At 36.4% G+C, this 21,669-nt stretch overlaps 3 protein-coding genes across 3 annotated transcripts in view; 2 read left to right on the forward strand and 1 right to left on the reverse strand.

The window, feature by feature from the left end:
- The window catches only part of MED17 (mediator complex subunit 17), a 31,151-nt gene extending 22,085 nt beyond the window's left edge, over window positions 1-9,066 (forward strand). Inside the window, exons 9-11 of the mRNA XM_085960188.1 lie at window positions 2,022-2,154; window positions 2,383-2,524; window positions 8,783-9,066. Of these exons, the coding sequence (XP_085816314.1) occupies window positions 2,022-2,154; window positions 2,383-2,524; window positions 8,783-9,003 (496 nt within the window). The 3' untranslated portion in view covers window positions 9,004-9,066. The remainder of the gene's footprint in view (window positions 1-2,021; window positions 2,155-2,382; window positions 2,525-8,782) is intronic.
- A 4,704-nt stretch (window positions 9,067-13,770) lies between these two features.
- Window positions 13,771-17,548, reverse strand: LOC147078516 (uncharacterized). The gene is made up of 3 exons (XM_085960177.1): window positions 17,159-17,548; window positions 16,179-16,273; window positions 13,771-15,282 (listed from the first exon to the last, which is right to left on the reverse strand). Exons 1-3 carry the CDS (start codon window positions 17,493-17,495, stop codon window positions 14,935-14,937), a joined length of 780 nt encoding a protein of 259 aa, XP_085816303.1. The 5' UTR covers window positions 17,496-17,548; the 3' UTR covers window positions 13,771-14,934.
- An 829-nt stretch (window positions 17,549-18,377) lies between these two features.
- Window positions 18,378-20,294, forward strand: Rsf1 (Repressor splicing factor 1). The gene is made up of 4 exons (XM_085960178.1): window positions 18,378-18,476; window positions 18,914-19,603; window positions 19,814-19,939; window positions 20,083-20,294. Exons 2-3 carry the CDS (start codon window positions 18,939-18,941, stop codon window positions 19,884-19,886), a joined length of 738 nt encoding a protein of 245 aa, XP_085816304.1. The 5' UTR covers window positions 18,378-18,476; window positions 18,914-18,938; the 3' UTR covers window positions 19,887-19,939; window positions 20,083-20,294.
- Window positions 20,295-21,669: the final 1,375 nt, after the last annotated feature.

Genomic DNA, 21,669 nt, shown 5'->3' on the forward strand with positions numbered 1-21,669 from the left:
TTCTTTGGACATGGTTTGTCTTCGCAATCCACTGCTTTGACTGTTCTTTCGTCTCGGGAGTATAGTGGTGTATCCATGTTTCATCTACAGTCACAAAGCGACGAAAAAATTCATCCGGATTGCGTTGCATGAGTGACAACAGGGCTTTAGAGGCCACCACCCTATTGCGTTTATTGTCAACTGTGAGCAAACGCGGCACCCATCTTGCAGAAATATTTTTCATGCCCAATTTGTCATGTAAAATAGAAATGACGCTACCTTTTGAGATCCCTGTAACCTCAATTATCTCACTCAACTTTAATCTTCGGTCACTTAACACCATATTGTGGATTTTATTGATCATTTCTGGTGTAGTCACCTCTACAGGACGTCCTGAGCGTGGTTCATCCTTTGTTGATGTACGACCACGTTTAAATTCATTTAACCAGTTATAAATAGTTGCAAGTGAAGGAGCAGATATGCCGTGAACTAAATCCAACTCATTTTTTATTTCCTTTGCTGTTAACCCTTTTATATTAAAATGTTTAATAACAGCTCTAAACTCAATTTTCTCCATTTTCCATTTTTCCATTTTCCACAAGCAAATTTTTTTTTTAAATGTACGAAAAACACACAACAACCCGACCAATCTGATTGAAACTTCGCAGCATACTGAATCGGTAGTGCCGCTGCATGAAAACAAACCGCTTACAGTACTAGTCGCGCCACTTGTCGGCTTTTCTAAGGACTTATTGACCCACCCTCGTATGTACAGTCGATGATAGAAAATCTAACAATCAATATCGTATTTTTGGATTGCACTTTTAAATTTAGCGCGTTAGCTATCAGTAACTTGAGATGTCACCGTCATTGTTATGATGGCGCTGTACTCCATTCATTTGAGCGCGCGGCTTACGAGTGACAGGTGCGTTGTTGTTTGTGATTGTATCATCTTTGTTTATTAAACTTCATTGATCCCGTGTGTTAATTAACTTTTTTCTTTTTTAATAAGACATGGATCAGTGGTTAAAAACTGGTACGTGCCAAAGTCTCAAACAAAACAAGGACAGTGATGTATTGCCAAGTTCTCCAAATGACAGTTCTAAAAATTCAGTGCAAAAAGTTGAAATTTTGCAGTCTTCAGTTATTCAAAAAGGCGTTAAGAGAAAATACTGCAATGAATATATAAAATATGGATTTTCGTGTACTGGAGACGAAGACTGTCTTAAGCCCAAGTGTGTAGTCTGCGGGGTAGTGCTTTCCAATGGATGCATGAAACCTTCATTTCTTTCGTGACATCTGCACATGAAACATTCGGATTACCGAAACAATTTTTGGAAAAAAATTGCCTGCGGCGCATTTCATTTTTTTTATACTTTTATACTTTTTATACATTGTGATATGTAAAGTTCAAATGTCTCATTTTTATCAGAAAAAATAAAACCTTTGGTATTTTTTTTAAACTTAAATAAATTGAGTTCTGGGAAATATAGTCACCCTATAAAATTTATAATGCAAATAGAATAACAAATTTTTTGAAATACAATCATTTTTACGAAGTGGTACAATTAAGCGTGATGTACTAACAAGTGGTACGCAAGCCAAAAAAGGTTGGGAAACGCTGATGTAAGTAATCACAATGAACAAAAAAATATGGCCACCATTGCGTATGAAAATAAATCGGAATGGCAACTGAGCGATTTGTGGAGTTCATCGACTTACTCAACTTTCAAATCTCAACAGAAATAATGTATAAGACTACCTTCTATTTATAGTCCAAATTCTTTGATATCAATACATTGTTTCCCTTTCCTAATTTTGGATATATTGATAAAATCAAAATTCGAAGATGAAAATGTATTATTATTTGTTTGAATTAGATAATAATATCTTCTCCAATACCCTGTTTAGACTTACAATAATTTTATTTATACCTACAAAGATTTTTGTTAACTTGAAAACTTTAAATTTTCTTATTTCTTGATTACGTTTTGAGGCTGGTTTTTTTTAAAACTTATGGACTAATCAAAATATATTTTTAGCTACGATGCAGTATGCCGTACATCTTTGGTGGTGCATGTAGGTGAAAAAACACTCAAATGCATTTGTAGAGATGGACGGGTGATGCACATGTCCTACGAGCCTCAAGAGTTACGGGATCTCATTTACTGCCAGGTAATGAAAAAATATATCTTAATATTGCGTTTAATCAATCTGCATCTGTGCATCAATTTTAAGCTTTACCCAGCCAGGTCCCAGTTCGTTATTTACTTTTAGATAACAATCTATGTAGACGTTTTAATCATCCTAACCAATTCTGATAGTTAAAATAGTTTGATTTTAAATATATTCAACAACTATGCGAATGTTCAGGTTATAAAGATCCATCTCATTATTTTTTAGATATATCAGCATCAGATGGTGGCAGTACAGGCGGTGGGTCGATGTATGGGCTGGCAATTCTTGGCAGGAAGCTCGCATCTCGGTTCAGGACCCGTCGAACCTTTAGGAAACGCTTCATCGTGTCTACTGGCTTCTCCAAATGGTAACACATAATGTTGTGTCATTCATAATACCGCTATTGTAACTATTTTGTAAACCTCATAAATTCAAAATAACTTGTTTTCCAGAAGACATAAAAGCTGCCTAATTTTCGTTTTGAATGGAATTTTTAATTTTTTTAATTAAAATAAAAGTACAAACTCTTAACAAAACGACAGTGATTCCTATTATTTATGAGGTTTACAAGTTTTTCTCTTCCATGGACATGATTTGCAAAGCTGTGTGGGTAAATTTGTCTTCTTCTTCATCATGTTAGGTCTTCAATAGCTACAATGTGTCGCTCCAAAAGTTAGCGAAGGCAACACCACATTTCTCGGCTTGAAGGATCTGGTAGATTTGTACAATAATTAGACATCTTATGGGTGCAAAAATAGATATTCGATAGGTAATAGTAAAAAAGTCAAATAAGCCTTAAGATTTTTTTTTTCCGACCATGTCCGATCCTAATAGAATCATATGGGCCTTGAGATCCCCGGGGTTCCAGCGGCTAGCTCAGGAGTCCATCGAACCCCGGATTCACAAAAAAAAAAAATTCAAACGGTTGGAGTATAAATAAAACACGGTCTTTCGTGCTCGTAACGTGGTCTTCTTATATTTTACATTTTCTTTAAACGTTTACATATTTTGTTTTAACAATAAGTTTCGCAGGTCCTATCCTATCGGAAAGGGGACGCTTACTAATTACTTTTTTCTTTTTCAAACTTCGCGTACCCACGCCATTCCAGCAAAAAGGACTCTCGTGATTGGCCAAATTTTATCGCGTGATCTTTGATTCGGCGAATCACGAGCCTGACCCTGGCGCAGGCGCGTCGAAATTTGGACGTTGCCGACAAGCGCGGCAAAATTTATTATTTTTGAATCCTTATATTTAGTCTTAAAATTATCTCTTTCATCCATCATCATTTTTACTTTTTAAATTAAAAAAAATACTTACGTGGTTGAGCAAGGAATCAGATTAGATGTTTTATGAAGCCGTTTCTAGAGGTCAGGGTTACGTTTCGACTTGAGCTACTAAATGATTATTTTACACCGGGAGAAGCCCGCCTGTAACAGGGGTGTATCATTCGCCCCATCTGGATTAAAGTCGAAAGGTACGCCCTGATCTCATCGGCCACCCATCCAATTCCTTGTTCATCCGTTAAATACATGGCATGATAACAGTTTATATAAAAAAATTCAACTACAATCTAACTAGTCTAACAAAAAAAAAAAAAACAACTAACTTTACGTATTGTTTCTATATTTATTTTAATTACTATTTTCCTGCTCAAAGCAATGCTCCTGAATAAGTCTCCTGAATGAGTTTGATTTATTTTCCTTTCTTATTATCATTTGTCATAATTTATTATTATTTTATTTTTCTCCTGTAATGTCGTGCGTTTATTTTGTTTTCGTAATGGTTTTGTTATTCTTCTCGTTCTTTTATACTAGTCAGCGAAGGGGTCGTGGAGCTGCAGTCTTCGACTCTTGGGCTGTCAAGTTTTTTTGTATTCCGAGAGGCTACATTTGTAGACGTTTGGCCCTCGTTCGGAATTATTATTTCGTGTTATGTTTTTCTTCTTCTGGTGCAATAGGAGCGTACCTCGTTTGGCGTCGTCTGCCTTTGCAACCAGGGCGTGGTAGTGGCGTTACTATTGAGCCAGGCTCGTTCTGAGCAGTGGATATCTTCCTGTGGAAAGTTTTCCACTGATCTGCTGGTCTCTGGAGTATCACCTCATAGATGGACAGGTACTGTGTCTCCATCTGTCCCTATTACTGCGGGCAAGGCATCGTATAGCGGTACAACGGCCAGGCTCGTTGACGGCGGCACGGCTTTCCCACAGGTACTAGGATGGATTTTCACAATAAGTATCCTTTTCCCTTTCTTTTTTTTTTATAGATGGTTACACTTCGGAGGTACCTCTTGTTGTTTCACGATATCTTTCAAGCGTCACGTCCCTAGTCTCTCCATGAACCTGCGCGAGAAAGGAGAGTGCGCACTCTCCACACCATCAAGCTTTGGTATCATGAATTTTCGGCTACGCTGCCTTTGGATGCGCTTACTTCGAGAGGTGGCTCCCTTTGTGCTTCCAAATTGTCTTCATCTGTATTTATTCTTTCTCTTTCTTTAGTAATTTATTCGTTCATTAGACTTCCTGTACTTTAAATTTATTCGAGTTTACTTTATTAATTACTCCTACCCCATACATTAAATAGCTACTAATTTTATATAAAATCTTCCCATTGTACTTATGGTACTTACTATCACATTTAATATTTTACCCTAATACCCATAATTATTTTGCAACATTGTATTGACTGTATAAATCACATTGATATTAAAAATTGAAATATTCCACCCTCTCATTATATTTATTTCTGAATCAGTACACTTAAAACTGTGTAATTAACTTTATTTTTAGTGAAACCCATTTTATTTAAAAAAAAAAAAATGGTTGTTTCGTTTTACGCGCCCGACATCCTATTCCAAAGGCGCGCCGCGCCGATTTGCGGTGCCTCTCACGTTTTATTATTATTATTATTTTTTTTCATAATTGAAACCCCGTTGAGAAATTTACGGCTTATTGACTCATTTTTTTTTTTCACAAGCATACAATCTCTACTTTCATCCTCTTATACCTAATTTTAACGTATTATTAAAATTTAACATAACAACTTTCGTCGAGTGATGCCTTATTATTCCCGTTCCGTTTTCGCTGTGTTAAATTTACGATTGGTAATTTGTAAAGAAATAATAGTGACGGTCGTATACTATTTTCCTCGTTTCTCTTTGGATTCAAATTATTAACACGGCGTAACTTTGAAACAGGTTTCGCGCTACTGTAGAATATCCTCTTTCCCGTTTATAAAATTGTTTGCGATTTTCAATGTTAATGTTTTCGAATTCATTCATATTTACTTTATTTGAACGGAAAGAATTGGCGTCACTTTGCGAAGTGTTATTTTTAAAACTAGAATGTACATTTTTCGTACTAATGAACTTAAGATTACAAGGCTCAGAAAGTTGGTCCTTAATTAACTTTATATCCGTAATTAGAAGAATTTCCGGATGTTTTATTCGTATAATCTACACATTTCACTTCCAACAGCAACTCGGCGTTCACCCTTGACTCGAGGGTTGGCAACTGGTCCTGCTTCATCTCCTCGTGGTCGAGCCTGCGCCCGCACAGATTCGATTCATCTCAGCTTGCGCGCCTTTTCAGCCCTCTTGTGAGGCTCCCTGGCCTCGCGTTTCCTTTTTCTCTCCTCACCGAACATCCCGTGGTCGACTAGGGTACACGACATGTTAGTGATACCCTAGGAAAATCGGCATTTTGCTCGCCGTTTTTCGTCGTGAGTGGGCCGTGGCCTCTACGAGCCCTCCTCGCTGGATACCGTCGATGATGTGTCGTCGATGACGAGACGCGCTGGTGCTACGGTCTCCAGCACGACGCTAGGCGCGGTCAGCTCCGTATGTGGACTGTCTTCGAACACCAGAGGAGGGCTCTCCCGGTTTGATGTTGGAGACAGCACTTCTTCTTTGATAAGGGTCACGTCGGAGTCCACTTTTTAGTTAACCATTTCTTGGTTGTTCCGGCTCCTGGATCATAAACTTTTATTTAGCGTTCGCGGGCGTAAATTTTATTTCGCGGGTTCGGAAGAATCCATGCGATTCTTCGAGCTTCACGTTGCCAAGGCGCCATTGAGATCCCCGGGGTTCCAGCGGCTAGCTCAGGAGTCCATCGAACCCCGGATTCACAAAAAAAAAAAATTCAAACGGTTGGAGTATAAATAAAACACGGTCTTTCGTGCTCGTAACGTGGTCTTCTTATATTTTACATTTTCTTTAAACGTTTACATATTTTGTTTTAACAATAAGTTTCGCAGGTCCTATCCTATCGGAAAGGGGACGCTTACTAATTACTTTTTTCTTTTTCAAACTTCGCGTACCCACGCCATTCCAGCAAAAAGGACTCTCGTGATTGGCCAAATTTTATCGCGTGATCTTTGATTCGGCGAATCACGAGCCTGACCCTGGCGCAGGCGCGTCGAAATTTGGACGTTGCCGACAAGCGCGGCAAAATTTATTATTTTTGAATCCTTATATTTAGTCTTAAAATTATCTCTTTCATCCATCATCATTTTTACTTTTTAAATTAAAAAAAATACTTACGTGGTTGAGCAAGGAATCAGATTAGATGTTTTATGAAGCCGTTTCTAGAGGTCAGGGTTACGTTTCGACTTGAGCTACTAAATGATTATTTTACACCGGGAGAAGCCCGCCTGTAACAGGGGTGTATCAGCCTCCACAGAGTGGAGGTTTGTATTAACAGATTTTGTTTTTATGAAAAACGGATGTCAGCCACTTGCTCAACCTATTAGGTCCATAATCTGACTGATACATAAATTGAAAAACAATATGTGTACTTGCCAAACCCAGGATTCGAACCTGGGCCCCACAACGCTATAGGCCGACGCGTAACCTGCGAGACCATCGTGGCTGAACAAATTTTACAAGATATATATTATAATATCCTTCTAATTCTCAAAACAAACAAAAATCACACAACATCGATTGTAATAGATATTTGTAATCAAAGATGTTGATAAATACATTCTTCCATAGAGATAGAGCCTAAATGTATGAAATTAAAGCAAATAAGCGACTCGTCCAGCAATTAGGTTAGCTACAAGTCAATCTCGCAGATTTTCTAATAAGGCTGCATTCAGACATAAAACTCCCATGATTTTTCAAAGTTCTACACCCTACTGAATCTTGAAAAGTCTAATATCTACATTGAATTATTTTTTTCTCTGTAAGTTTGTATGTTAATAAGGAAATTATTCATTATGTAAAAACCAATGTCTACCTACCTTTTGAATAGTATGAAAAGTTGATTTTACCTTAGATGCTGTTCAAAAGGATGATAAAAAAAGAAACCAATGACATTTTTTTTAAATTATAAATAGTATTTTAGTGTATTTCTCAGAAATAACAAATAAATAAAATTCTAAAGGTTTGATAAAGCAGTATTTAATTAGTTTAATTGAACTATTTTTTAATGTCAATAGTTTTGCCTATTAAAATACGAATTCGCTACTGCTACTAACTTTAATAGAGCATTTCAAATGTCAAAATAACATTGTTTGTTGCATATCAACTGGGAAATATGAAAAACTGACATTTGCTTTATTAAGGGCATTGTAAAATTTGGAGATTTCTTCACGACGATGCAATTCTCTTAAATCAGTGTCACACTGCAGATCAATAATCTCAAGTTGTAGCTCTGTCAGTACACTATCAATATCTGTTGAAAATGGATCGCGTACTATTGCTAAACTTGTCTCAATTCTTCGGAAGTCACCAAATCTTTGTGAAAAATCGTCATTCAGAGCTTTAATAATTTTACCATATTCTTCAAATTTATATTCTGGTATATTCAGCAACTTCAAAGTTGGAAAGTGGTCCACGTTGTTATTCGATATTTGTCGAAGGAATAACTTGAGTTTTAATTGAAATCCATTCAAACTTTTTACCATATCATGGGCATATATTTTTTTTCCTTGCAACCGGAGTTAAAAGTATTTAAATGTGTCACAATGTTCAACGTAGAAAATAGTGGTTACATAGTGTGAGACGAGACGCAAGGAAGACGTACTGAGATAATACATTTACGAAACAACAAATTCTTCAAAAATTATAAAAAAGTTATTCGTAATCAGAAGTACAATTAATGATGGCGGGCCTGCAGTTTGCCCCCCCCCTGCTCTATAATATGTATTATATATGCAACATCTTTTTATATAACAGTATTTCCGTGTATTGTGTGAATAAATAATAATAATAAAAAATAAATTCTCAGGGCGTCTATTTGTACGTTTGGCTTTCTGTGGTAAATCAGGAATGTTATTAAATTTTAGTTTGTTGAATATTTACAAACATTGTTCTAAAATTTAACCAAAAACATAATATATTCTGATTTACCACAGAAAGCCAAGCATATAAATAGCTGCCCTGAGAATTTATGTTTTTAGACTTATCAACATATTCACGCTCCATACACGGATTTTAAAATGAAATAAAAATTAATTATTCGGATTATTCATGTTTTCGATTAATATTATCATTAATGTGTCTATATTTTATCTAGAAGGTTCTTCAGTTTTTATTTAGGTTTGTACTGGGTATCGGTCATTACTAATAAAATTAGTGGCCCTAAAATGCTGTAAAACATTTTCATCCATCAAGTGTCTTTTTCAGGTGATAGAATGATATCTGTCCGATGTGAGCCATCGAGTGGAATTCAAGTATCCATTGCGCAGTCACCGAGAAAAGATTTTTTCGCTGGTCAACTGGTACAAGAACGAAAATGGGAACATTTGGGTGGCTCATTCAAAGAAGTTCGATTCGATGAAATGGAAGGGAAGAACTTTCTCAATAAAATGGAATTATTGATGGCTAGTTTGAGTAGCTCATCTTAGAATATATTTAGCATTTTCTGTATTTATTTATGTTTGTGAAGAAAATATATAAATTTTGTAAGATTACTGTGTTTTATTGGAGCTATAAAAACAAAAATTCTACACATAAGGTACCGAGTGGAGAGTTCTCTATGAAAAAATTTTGCCATCATTCTACCCCTCTGAACTGGTGATTATTCATTATTGATTTGGCTCCTATAATGTATCGAGTTCGTTATGATTTACAAAAGATTAAAATATCCCACACATTGTGATTTTAATTGATTTACTAATAGACACTGTCTTACACACAAACTCTCAATTAAATTGGGTAAATAATTAGCAGATTAAATTAAGGACATATATTATGCGAAATTGAAATATGCACCTTAATTGTAATGTGAGTATAATCAAATAATTACATTATAATAAGTAATAAAAAAAAATACAGTAATGTGAGTACAAAAAAAGTCAAAAGCTATTGAAAGTTGGTTTGGGCTATTTTAGATAGATCTTTGCTTTTTCTATGTGATTAAATCAATGAAATTTTGGATTCAATGGATGAAAATTTTAAAAGTTCAGTGCAGGGTAGTTGGGGGTGTAGTATGTTTTTATTTTAATTCTTAATAATTACCATACAATTTTTAATAATATATTTTGAATACATCAAGTCAAGTGTGTTTTCAACAAAATTGATAATAATTATTTTTATCGTTATAATATGTACCTACTGGTAAAGAGATTGTGAAAAACCATTTTTCCTTAATGGCATGGCTGGCCGATTTGTGGCGAGGTTGAAAATATTTTTTTATCAAGACTCCAAACGGTGTCATCCAAAAATCAGATTTGGCCAGACTTATTTTTTGGCCCCGGCTACTAGACTATAGTCAATAAACATACCTATCTGTATGAATACCATGTGTTTGGTTTGATAAATTTAATATTTTTATAATATTAATTTCTTGATTCATTTTAACTAACCAAATTGGCGCAATAATTTCTTTGTATTCTGTGCTGTAGATTTATAATATTTTTCATACAATAAAACAATTTGTATTTGCCAAATCAGTAATAATTATATTAAATTTAACACTATAAATATTTTACCTACTCTACATAAAAAAATATATTTCAATAATAATAATAATGTCATATTCTTGTGTAAGTACCTACTTCTATCCAGTATCGAATAAAAAAAAAATTATTATCCTAATGTAGGTACCTACATACCCACTATATTCAGGCCGCGGCATGAAACTGAAATTTGATCGTAGTGCTATAAACATACCACTTAAGCATGAAGTTCGATAGTTTTGACAGAAGATAATTAATTAAAGCCAAAGGGCTCTGGGACCTAATACTTGCTCCAGGTAAAAAGTTGTAATTGGTATTACAGTATAACCTCGTTTTTACGTGCCCAGAATTCACGTTTTCCCGGCAATTGCGTGTAATTTTTTCAGTCCCAATGTATTTCAGTACATTTAATACCCGCATTTACGTTTTTCTTTCCCGCGATTTACGTCGGAAATATTAAAAATATGCGAGTTACGCGCGCTTCTGAAGAACTGTCTGATGAAGAAGAGGACAAAAGAAGAAGCAATGAGGTTCACTGAGGGTTTAAAAACCTACTTTACAAACTTTGCTGATATCCAAGATGATACTTTTAAATGTTTATATAGTCTTGAAAGAGAATTACATAACAAAAATGCAACAAATATACATGATTTTTTCAATAAAAATTTTAATTGAATGTTGTTTTTTAATAAAACGTTATTTTTATAGAAACATAAAATTTTAATGTTCTTTTTTACATTTTCCTTCCAATTAGGTTTTTTTTCCAGTCCCTTAAAAAACGTAAAATAGGGGTTATACTGTATATGTTAAAAAATATAAAAAAAGAAGTAGTTTTGAAACAAGGTTTATTATTCGTCCGTTTCATTATGTAATTCTATTAACCAACAGCAGCAAATCGTCAGCAGCAAAGCATCATTTTTGCGATTGCCTTCTGATAAATTGTATTGCCGCTACAATTATTTGACATTTATGAATTTCTACCTTTTCTTTGTGCGATATATTATTATTTATCGGTTTCGGTGAAAACAATTTTACCAATGTGTACAGTTGTCAAAATTGAGTGAATTTATATTTTTACAATGAGTGATGTATGATTTTTGTTTTGTGAAACAAACTATTTTATGTGATCTCATCTATTTATTTGTGAAATCATTTAATATATGTGAAAACTATTTTCCAAATGTTAAAGTTATTTTTTTTTTGTGAATTTTGATTATTGCAATGTGCGATTAATTCCCACCCTTAAAAATACATCCGGAGCATCAGCTCTTCGAGCACTACACATTTTCGGTGCTACATGAATAATATAAAAAGTTAATAGCCGTTATTATTACTTTGTATAAGCGTTGGACTACCACACCGTGGGTCTCAGGTTCGAATCCTGGGTCTGGCAAGTACACATATTGTTTTTCAAATGTGAGTCAGGGTATGGACCAAATAGATTGAGCGATTGAGATTGGCTGACATCCATTTCTCGTAAAAAACAAAAATATGTTAATACAAACTTCTACTCTGTGGAGGCCCATATGATCCTATTAGGATCGGACATGGTCTAAAAAAAATGGGTACTGTTCGGTTATCAGGAATACAGCGGAAAACACATTTTGAAAATAGCCGATAAACTGGATTATTTGTTCGGTTAAGTTAACCTAACATAACCTTACCCAATCTAAACTAACCCAAACTAACAAATAATCCAGTATATCGGGTATTTTCAAAATGTGCTTTCCGCTGTATTCCTGATAACCGAACAGTACCAAAAAATGTCACTATCATCAATATATCGCACCCCCAGTAAGATACTGTCGTAAGTCTGAAATCGGCGTTTTCGAGTTATGGATGTGGTTGGATTCGTATTTTTTTTTGCTATTTTAATAAAATATTGTCATATCTGAAACTCAAATATTGTCAGAGAGAAAGCATTTAATACAGTACATTACTTTCCGAAAACTGTTAAATCGATAATAAAATAGTGTTGTAACTAAGTTACGACAGTATTTTACAAGAAGCTTTCTAAAAAACTAAAACAATATTTTTCAAAAAAATACTGTTGTAACTCTGTTACTACAGTAAGATCTTGAGATACATCGTAATTTTCTCACTAGTTGCATGGATATTATTGTTCCAAAGTATTCAAACAAAAAAACTGGAAGCAGCAGAGGCAACAATGTTTGTTATCAACTTCAATTAAATGGAAGTAAAATACAAGAAGTATGCAAAAAATACTTTATCAACACATTTGGGGTGAGTGAAAGGTACTGCTCCACTGTGTGGAAAACAAGGGATCTTCTTTTCGGAACGCCAATTCCAGAACAAAGAGGTCACCATGGCAATCACAAAAAAATTGAAGATGATTTAAAAAATGATATAAAAACTCACATTAAGTCTTTCCAGTGATCGAGTAACATTATTTGCGTGCACAGACATCTAGATTGTATTTAGATGGTAAATTAACAATTGCTGAAATGTATCGGTTATACAAAAAACAACAAGCTGACAGCAATATGCCATTTGGAAAATAACACTATTATACACATCCATATTTAATGACGAATTTAATATTGGCTTCTTTAAGCCTAAAAAAGATTTGTGGGTTGAATGCGACCCATACAATAATTGTTCACCAGAAGAAAAAGAACAACTTCAAGAAAAGTATGAGACACATCAACCTGGAAAAAAAGAGGCAAGGGATGAAAAGACCAAAGACGTAGCAGAGTCCCTAACTAATGGCCAAAACAGCGTCATTAATGTAGCTGTATATGATTTGCAGGCTGTTTTACCGCTTCCTTGCGGAAATGTGTCAACTTTCTATTATAAACGAAAGTCGGCAATGTACAATCTTACAGTCTATAATATCACTGAAAATATTGCAAACTGATACATGTGGGATGAGAGTCAAGCTGCATGAAGATCCAATGAAATTGGTAGCTGTGTACTCGATTACATTGCATGTGAAAAATATCATCACATTGAGCATTTTATTTTTTACAGAGACAATTGTGCCGGGTAGAATAAAAATAAATACATTGCTGCAATGTTTTTATATGCCATCAGGAATTCACAAAAAAATAAAACGATCTCTCATAAGTTTTTGGTCATCGGGCATACCCAAAATGAAGGCGATATTGTCCATTCTACAATTGAGCAGCAGAAGACTAGAGCTTTAAAAAGTGGACCAATATTTGTGCCCGGCCAAATGATTACCATTGTACAAACAAGTTATAAAACAGGACAACCATACATTGTTAAACCCATGACAACAAATAATTTTCACAACAAGAAAAAACTAGCAGATGAAATCGGTAAAAATTACAACACTTATGAAAATGGAGAAAAATTTTTGTGGCAGAAGATTAAAGTTATAAAAGTAGACAGAGACTATCCATACATTATTTTTTAAAACAAGTTATCATGAAGAATGTAGTAAATTGAATGTTCGTCAATGGAAAATAGGTAAACCGTTACCGATGGATGGTCTCGATTCATCCAAAGCATATCAAGAGCGGCCAAAAATAACGACAATTAAAAAGAAGGATTTGCTTTCTCTCTGAAATGCTAAACATCGTGAATTTTATCATGATTTTGTTGCTTCTCTTCCAAGTGATGTTTAAAAATTAAAAATCGTATCTAGAAATTTTATTTGCCCATTAAATAAAATAATTAAGTATTTTTTTGTTGTTTTGAACTAATAATTGTATTTTTCTTGTTTTTTTTCAATAAATCTTTAAAGATTGTACCATAACTTAATATTTTGAAAACATTCCTTTATGCCAGCGCTCCATTGGCGAGCCAAAAGTCCGACGACAATAAGTCTTCAGATTTTTCTACGTTCTGCTACTGGCCAACAGACGTTCAACGAAACGAGTATATAATTAATTTGACGAGTAAAACAGTCGACTTTGACAGCATAGATAATATACGTATATCTGACAGTTAAATCGTGATGGCGTTAAATGATACCGACGTTTTATGTTTTTTGGGTTATTGGGTGGCAGATAATGTAATAACGAAGCAAAGGGTACACAAATACTGGGTGAAACATTGGATAAGGAAACGAACGACATTATCCCACACAAATTTAATACGAGAATTGCGTTTGCAACCGAGCGATTTCCGCAATTATTTGCGAATGTCGGAGGATGTATACACAGAACTGTATAATTTGGTCTCCCCATTTATTAAAAAAAAAAATACTATGATGAGGGAAGCTATTTCTCCTCATGATAGATTATGTGCAACCCTGCGATTTTTGGCTGCCGGCGGAACATTCACTGACTTGCATTATAGAACTGCGATTGGAAGACAAACTCTGGGCAAGATAATTCCCGAAACTTGCCAAGTCATCATTGACGTTTTGAAAGGAGAATATTTCAAGGTGTGTATTATATTATACGTCATCTAATAAAGTTGGGCAAATTTACAAATATATCATTAACAAGTAGACATTGGTTGGTCTTATAAAGTGAACGTTTAGTGGATTGTTTTACCTATATAAATCATAGACGGCAACATCATAAGAATGGCAGACAAGATGCATTTGAGATAGGTATATATATAGTCACAAATAAGGCCATCGTTGACATGCTAAATATTCAATAGACCATTAGAATGCTGTACCTAGCCAGGACTCTCCATATAGGCTGTAAGCAAGCTGCTTAATTATTCCTGTTGAATGTATTGTAATACTAGTCATATTCTTCGAAAAGCAAGCATGGAATTTGATTTCTAAATGAGGCCACATAATAATATAGGTTTGCTAACATAGCTCAAATACTTACCATTTGTTGTATCGCTTAAGCTAAGGTTTATAGGCATAAAAACAAACAAAAAAACAAATATTTTTACAAGATATTTATTCATACAAAAAACATTAATTTATTATACCGGCTTTTGTACATTTTTGCTTAATATACGATAAACTGGTTGAGTATGAACAGTAGTTGCTGGCATTATTTTGTCACTTTGTCCCATAAAGGCAACTTCATGCATCAGCTTCTCGGCCAGCAATCTTTGTCCCTGTGACATCGATCGTAGTTTCATGGCCATCATTTTGCCAAAAACATCAAATTCATCTTCAGTCTTGCTTAGTTTGTCGGTGATTAATTCTAACACTTTGTTGGCGCTATCATTCGATTTTTTTCGTTTGAACGATGGGGGTTCTGGTGCTCTATTGAGATTCGACCTTGGAGTAGTCGACAACGTGGATGTTGAAGGCGAATATTCTATCTGTAAATAAAATGTTGATTATTTTTTGTTGCAGTTCCCTGATACGCACGAAGAAATGGAGACGATTGCAGAAGAATTTAATAGTAAATGGCAATTTCCAAATTGCCTGGGCGCAGTTGATGGGAAAAACATTGCAATCGTGCCACCTGCAGGCGCCGGCTCCCACTTTTATAATTACAAACATTTCCACAGCATTGTTTTGATGGCGATTGCAAATGCTAATTATGAATTTATTTATGTTGATGTTGGAACAAATGGACGTATTTCTGATGGAGGCGTACTGAGAAAATCTGATTTTTTTAAACGTTTAGACGAAGGCAGATTAAAAATACCTGCACCAAAAAAACCTACTGCTAATTCTGATGCACTGCCATTTGTTTACAATTAATTAATTGAAATAAATGAAGCCTTTGCATTACGTAACGATTTCATAAAGCCGTATTCACAAAGGCAATTAAATCACAGTAAAAGAATATATAATTATCGGACATGCAGAGCCAGGCGAATTATAGAAAATGTTTTTGGCATTTTAGCTGCTAGATTCCGCATTTTTCAAGCTCCAATAAACATGAAAATTGAAAATATCTATACAGTTGTATTAACTTGCTGTGTGCTGCACAACTTTCTTCGTCGCAAATCAACACATACTTATACTCCTTCTCATGACCTTGATAGGGAAAATCCTGAGACAGGTTTAATAGAGCTCGGACTGAGGTCACAGGACACCTTAGCGCCTTTGGAAGCAACGACTAATCGGAACTTGACTGCCAATGCTAAGAAAGCGCGAGGAGATTTCGAAAAATATTTTAATACTACCGGGGCTGTCACATGGCAAGAAAGTATGATAAGCAATAGATAAATTAAACCAATGTAACAATTTAGTTAAAATGTTTTACCTCAATACAATCTTCGTTGTTTAACGAGTTGGAGTAACTCTCATCAGGAGACATGTTTTCCAAATCGTCCACCATGCTGGATATTGAGCTCGATTCTGTAAAACAAAATGTAAATTGTTAAAATACAACATAATACTCAAACTTGTTTTTTATTATCTCTCCCCTAAGTACCCATTCCTTCATACGGTTAATATTGATATTGGTATAATTGGTGTAATCCAGTATATCGGGTATTTTCAAAATGTGTTTTCCGCTGTATTCCTCATAACCAAACTGTACCATTAATTTTGATTGATGATTGACGATTTATTGATTGTCTCTGAAGGAACCTAACTCGAGCGATTTTTGATTTTATGATCATTTCTTTTCTTCTTCTTTCGACCATGTCCGATCATAATATGGACCTCCACGGAGTGGAGGTTTGTATTGACAGATTTTGTTTTTACGAGAAATGGATGTCAGCCACTTGCTCAACATATTAGGTCCATACTCTGACTCATACACAAATTGAAATTCAATGTGTACTTGTCAGACCCAGGATTTGAACCTGGGACCCGACCACGGCTCAATAAGCCGCGCTTCCACCGCCATGATCGTACCTATATATTATTATTTCTTACCTACCTCAGCAAAGAATAAATGATTTTATTGTGACTAGAAATGATTCATAGCTGTATGTTTTAATTGCTTAATAGTAGCTAATCTAATGCGATGTCACTTTCAGAGATACGACAATGTCATAGTCTGCACGTGTATAATAAATAGCTTTAAAGCATTCCCTCGTACCTATATATTATTATTATTTATTACCTACCTCGGCAAAGAATAAGAAATTTTATTGTGACTAGAAATGATTCATAGCTGTATGTTTTAATTGCTTAATAGTAGCTAATCTAATGCGATGTCACTTTCAGAGCTAGGTACGACAATTTCATAATCTGCACGTGTATAATAAATAGCTTTAAAGCATTCCTACGTACCTTCCATTTGGTCGTTCAAGAACTCCAAATTTTTATAGTACCACAGTTTGGGTAGATAAACTGCGTCTGTGCCGGCTCCGCTTCGATATGATGTCCTTACTTTATTTCTCTCCTTTCTGTAACCCGACCTCAATGTCTGTATTTTCTTTTTAACATCGTCGACCCTTGCCTGCGGCTCCACCTTGATTAAAATCTCCAAAAGTTCCGCATACGCCAAGGACTTGGCATCACGATTCTTGTATAGTGGGCTGGTCGTCTTCCACAACGATGGGTTGTCTTTAAAACAACTAATAAAATCTTCCAAGAAACTTTTCGAATGCACTCGTAGATCTACCATTGTTGTTATCGATGTGAGATGTCCGAACACTTTGAATGACAGTAAAATAATGATGGCGCTGTCGTCCGTCGGCATAGATATAAATAATGTGACGGTAAAGCGTGGTGAACGTACGAATTTCAGCGGCTCGGCGAGTAAAATATCAAACATGTTTGAAATCCAACGAGCCTGGTCTGCGGATTAAAAAGTTCGCAGACCTGGGGTGCTCCACGCGAAAAAAAAGTCCGAAGACTGTAAATCGTCTGACTTGCGTGCCAATGGAGCGCCGGCATTACAGTGCCCAACAAATTAGTTGAAATTATTAGAGTGATGGTAGGGAAATTTACATAGAAAATATTGAGTTGATTCAAATTTTACCATGAAATTTTCAAATATCCTAATAAAATACTGTCGTAACTCAGAAATATTCAAATATCTTTATTTGTATATGTTTTAGAGAAAAATGATGAATACAGTTGAAAATAGATCATGTTTTTCCATAAAAATGAGGAATAATTTTTACATTCAGACTTTTCCTGTATTTACAAAGAATATTTGAAACTTCAAATGGCTCTCCTGCAAAATGCCATTTTCTGGATTACTACAGTATTTTACTGGGGGTGCGATATGGACTAAATTATTATTAATATTTTAATGACGTCCCTAGCGTACCTACAATATTTAATTATTATATTTCGATTTATTATCGAACAAATAATAATCAAACCATCGAAAATATTCGTTTGTATTTTTGTATAATGCCAACATTCAATACAGTACAGCGCAGTTGCGAGATGCGATGTTCATGTTCATCTATTTATTGATTGTATGTCTAGCCTGCTCTTTATGCATACGAGAGAAAAGGATGAAAGCTAATTAAGTTTGCGCGGGCCCACTAGCGACGCTCACTAACTGCGCCATCGCCGAATTGCCGCCATTCTTTTTCCACCCCGACGATTTTCAGCAGGCTTCGTGCGATCTTTTCTTCGAAATCCAGTTGCGGTAAATTACCACCAAATTCAATGTACAGATTTACAGACGACTATCGCGTACTCCGCTGTCGTCTGTTTAATCTATTCTTGTTTATTTTTGTAGGTTACCGGCGAATATTGCAATAGAATTTCGCGGCCATTGCCGATTTTTCCCACATAAAATGGCTTCTCGATTCTATAGAAATATGAAGTGATACGCCGATGTTTATTTCGCTTCGGGGTCACACTCGGTAGTGTATTTCAAAAATGCTATATAATTTTCTGATGAATCCTCACGACTGGACCGGCGGTTCGCTCTGAGAGTGTAGTTTGATATTTTGACAAGTCAGGCGCCGGGCCGCCTCGAATCACGCTCCGGCCGGCGATTATTGAATTTTCGAAAAAATAACTAGCATGACAGCCGTAGCGCATAATAACTTCGCCCAAATCTCCGTATCTGCTCCACAGTGATCGCCAATCGAACTTCTCCGACATGAGCAGCGGCGGCGGCGGTTACTCCGAGGGCACCCGGGTGTACGTGGGAGGCCTCTCGGAGAACATCAAGAAGGAGGATTTAGAGAAAGAGTTCGACAAGTACGGAAAACTGACGTCGATCTGGGTGGCGTTCAACCCGCCCGGCTTTGCGTTCATCGAGTTCGAGAACCTTGACGAAGCGGAAAACGCTTGCGACGGTCTCAACGGCTCCGACGTCCAGGGCTCCAAGCTGAGGGTCGAGATATCTCGGCGCCGCAACAACCGCGGCGGTGGAGGGCGGGGCGGAGGCGGTGGATTCCGCGGAAGCAGGGGCGGCAGCGGGGACAGGGGCGGCGGAGGTTTCAGAGGCGGATTCCGGGGAGGGTTTAGAGGGGGCTATGATAGCGGCCGTGGCGGGGGTGGGGGCAGCGGAGGGTTCAGAGGCCGGGGTGGCCGCGGCGGGGGCGGACGGGGAAGCTTCGACCGAGACTCATACAGTGGTGGCGGGGGAGGGGGCGGAAGAGGCGGTTATGGCGGAGGACGAGAAGGTGGCTACGGAGGCGGCGGCGGAAGCGGCAGGGAGTATGGATCTCGCGAGAGCTATGGCAACGGAGGAGGCGGCGGTGGCGGCGGCTACAATGGAGGATCCCGCTTCCGATCGCGATCACCAGTCGGCAGAGGAAGGTATTAAACCTCAACAGTGTCTTCATTTACCCACCCATCACTTTTACATCGCATCTACTGTCATTACTGTGTCTACTTTAAAATCCCCCTGAAATTATTATCAAACCTGAGAGGTCCCTCTCGCTGTCTTGCCCTCTTCCGGAGGCACCGCCAAACTCTCCCCCTTTGACTAGAACTTGTTGGATGTTGCGACGTTTGAATGAATTTTAGCGGACGAGGATTGGAGGACGAGGCCAAGGGCTACGGCGGATACTCTCGGCCGGAAGCTTTCGACCGGTACTAGCCCCTCGGCCGTCCGGCTATGTCTGCGACCACGCCCAGCGCTCCGTCACTAAGGTACGACAATCTGCGATAATCAAAATGACTTACTATCAGTTATCACTTTTCTCGCTTCGCATTCTCCGCAACGGGCTCTCGATGGCCTCTTTCCTCGTTTGATCGTCAATATACATGTTGTTGTTTTGTTGCAATGATTGCAGTCAGCCGACGACTCCGACGCTCCGCTAGCTAAAGAAATTCCCTTCGATACTCGCCGTCTGCCATCCACGACGGGAAAACCGACCATCGAATATTTATATTTTTCTCCGTGACTACGTTCAATTTAATTTTAAATACTTCGTTTTTATAAAACTGATTTTTTTAAGATAATTATCAATATAAAACAAAAAAAATACAAACTCCAAAAAATGTCTCGGACCGTCGATCATTTCTTCCAATTACCCTCGTTGAAACAGACCAAAGAATATGGATCGACAATTTCATAAAAACAATTCTCAATGGGATATAAATATTATAAACCCAACGACTTGAGTTGTTACCTATTCAAATATAAACTACATGCCTGTATTCGGCTGAAAAACTATCAACTGCTGAAATGTTTATCAGTATCTTTTAGTAATCGCTCGCTCACATAAAGTTCAAACATTGCTATCATTATACCAGTAATACAAATAGGAACATAATTGAAAATAATCTCTTCAATCTGGATCGGGAAACATTGGGTGGAAGTAGTGTGGAGATTCGAAGAAATCTGATTAACAAGGAGCCTAGACTAATGAAACTAGGCAGTCAACTACTTGTATCGAAAACGTGGTGCTTTGGATTCCAGAATCGATAGGAATTATCTGTCAGCGTAGATACTCCAACAATTGGATGGTCTTCTGTCATCCCATCTTTAGGTACTCACGAGCATCGCTCTTGTTCTATTAGTCGAATTAGGTCGCACTGAAGCCTGCTGAATTTCTCTCTTGAAATATGTAAATGGGGGTACATGGTAAAAACAATGAATGTACAAGATGCTGCTCTATACGAAGGATTCAATTTATTATTTTACTGTCTGTAAGCATGGGACAAAAAATATAGTTTTAATTCATGCAGATCATATTCAGAGCAAAATATTAGGTCTCGACTAAGGATGGATGGTGTCTGGCGCTGAAGCAATTTGGAAAGGTGAGGATATCTGTTTTTTTTGTGAGAAACTTGTCCTGTACATTGATACATGTCAAAAACGGTTTATATTATCAATGTTCAGTTATCTCAGTGTTATTGTTGCACTTGTTCTCAGGTAGACTACCAATATTACATTTTTGTAATTATTATACATCATTGATATATTATTTTAGTTTTCAGAATGGCAAGTCAGGTCATTCTGATTCTTGTCACCATAAATTTTATTTCTTATCCAAGGTTTGACAAATTAGTAGCTCTTTCAATACAAGTACTCAATCTACACACTAACTCAGCAATACTCAACCTGCAGCCCTTCAAGCTTTTACGTGTGGCCCGAAACACATTTATTATCAGGAACATGATTTTTGGGTTTTACTTTTTTCACTATTGTAATTTTTGACGAACAGATAAGTAAATTATTATTCTGTTTTAGTTTATTATTTTGAAAATCTCAAAAATGTTTTGTAAAAAAGGGTAGGTTTCATGATTTTTTTTGTCACACCAGTAGTGATGCGGCCCGCGTTACTTTACAAATATATGTATTTGGCCCGAAGAAAAAAAGGTTTAGTATCGTTGCACTGACTGATACGACCAGGGTTGTTGCCACCAATGTTCAT

This window comes from Rhyacophila brunnea, unplaced genomic scaffold, assembly GCF_057557595.1.
Source record: "Rhyacophila brunnea isolate RB1 unplaced genomic scaffold, BYU_Rbru_1.0 scaffold_11, whole genome shotgun sequence".
Taxonomy (NCBI): Eukaryota; Metazoa; Arthropoda; class Insecta; order Trichoptera; family Rhyacophilidae; genus Rhyacophila; species Rhyacophila brunnea.

What these genes read in the sequence shown, in the direction of transcription:
- LOC147078516 (XM_085960177.1), bottom strand. Translation starts at nt 17,495, where the DNA reads ATGGTAGATCTACGAGTGCATTCGAAAAGTTTCTTGGAAGATTTTATT. An exon ending in CTTGAACGACCAAATGGAAG is followed by an intron (nt 16,274 to 17,158) that starts GTACGTAGGAAT and finishes TTTGTTTTACAG; the next exon opens with AATCGAGCTCAATATCCAGC. An exon ending in ACAACGAAGATTGTATTGAG is followed by an intron (nt 15,283 to 16,178) that starts GTAAAACATTTT and finishes TTTTATTTACAG; the next exon opens with ATAGAATATTCGCCTTCAAC.
- Rsf1 (XM_085960178.1), top strand. Translation starts at nt 18,939, where the DNA reads ATGAGCAGCGGCGGCGGCGGTTACTCCGAGGGCACCCGGGTGTACGTG. An exon ending in TCACCAGTCGGCAGAGGAAG is followed by an intron (nt 19,604 to 19,813) that starts GTATTAAACCTC and finishes AATGAATTTTAG; the next exon opens with CGGACGAGGATTGGAGGACG.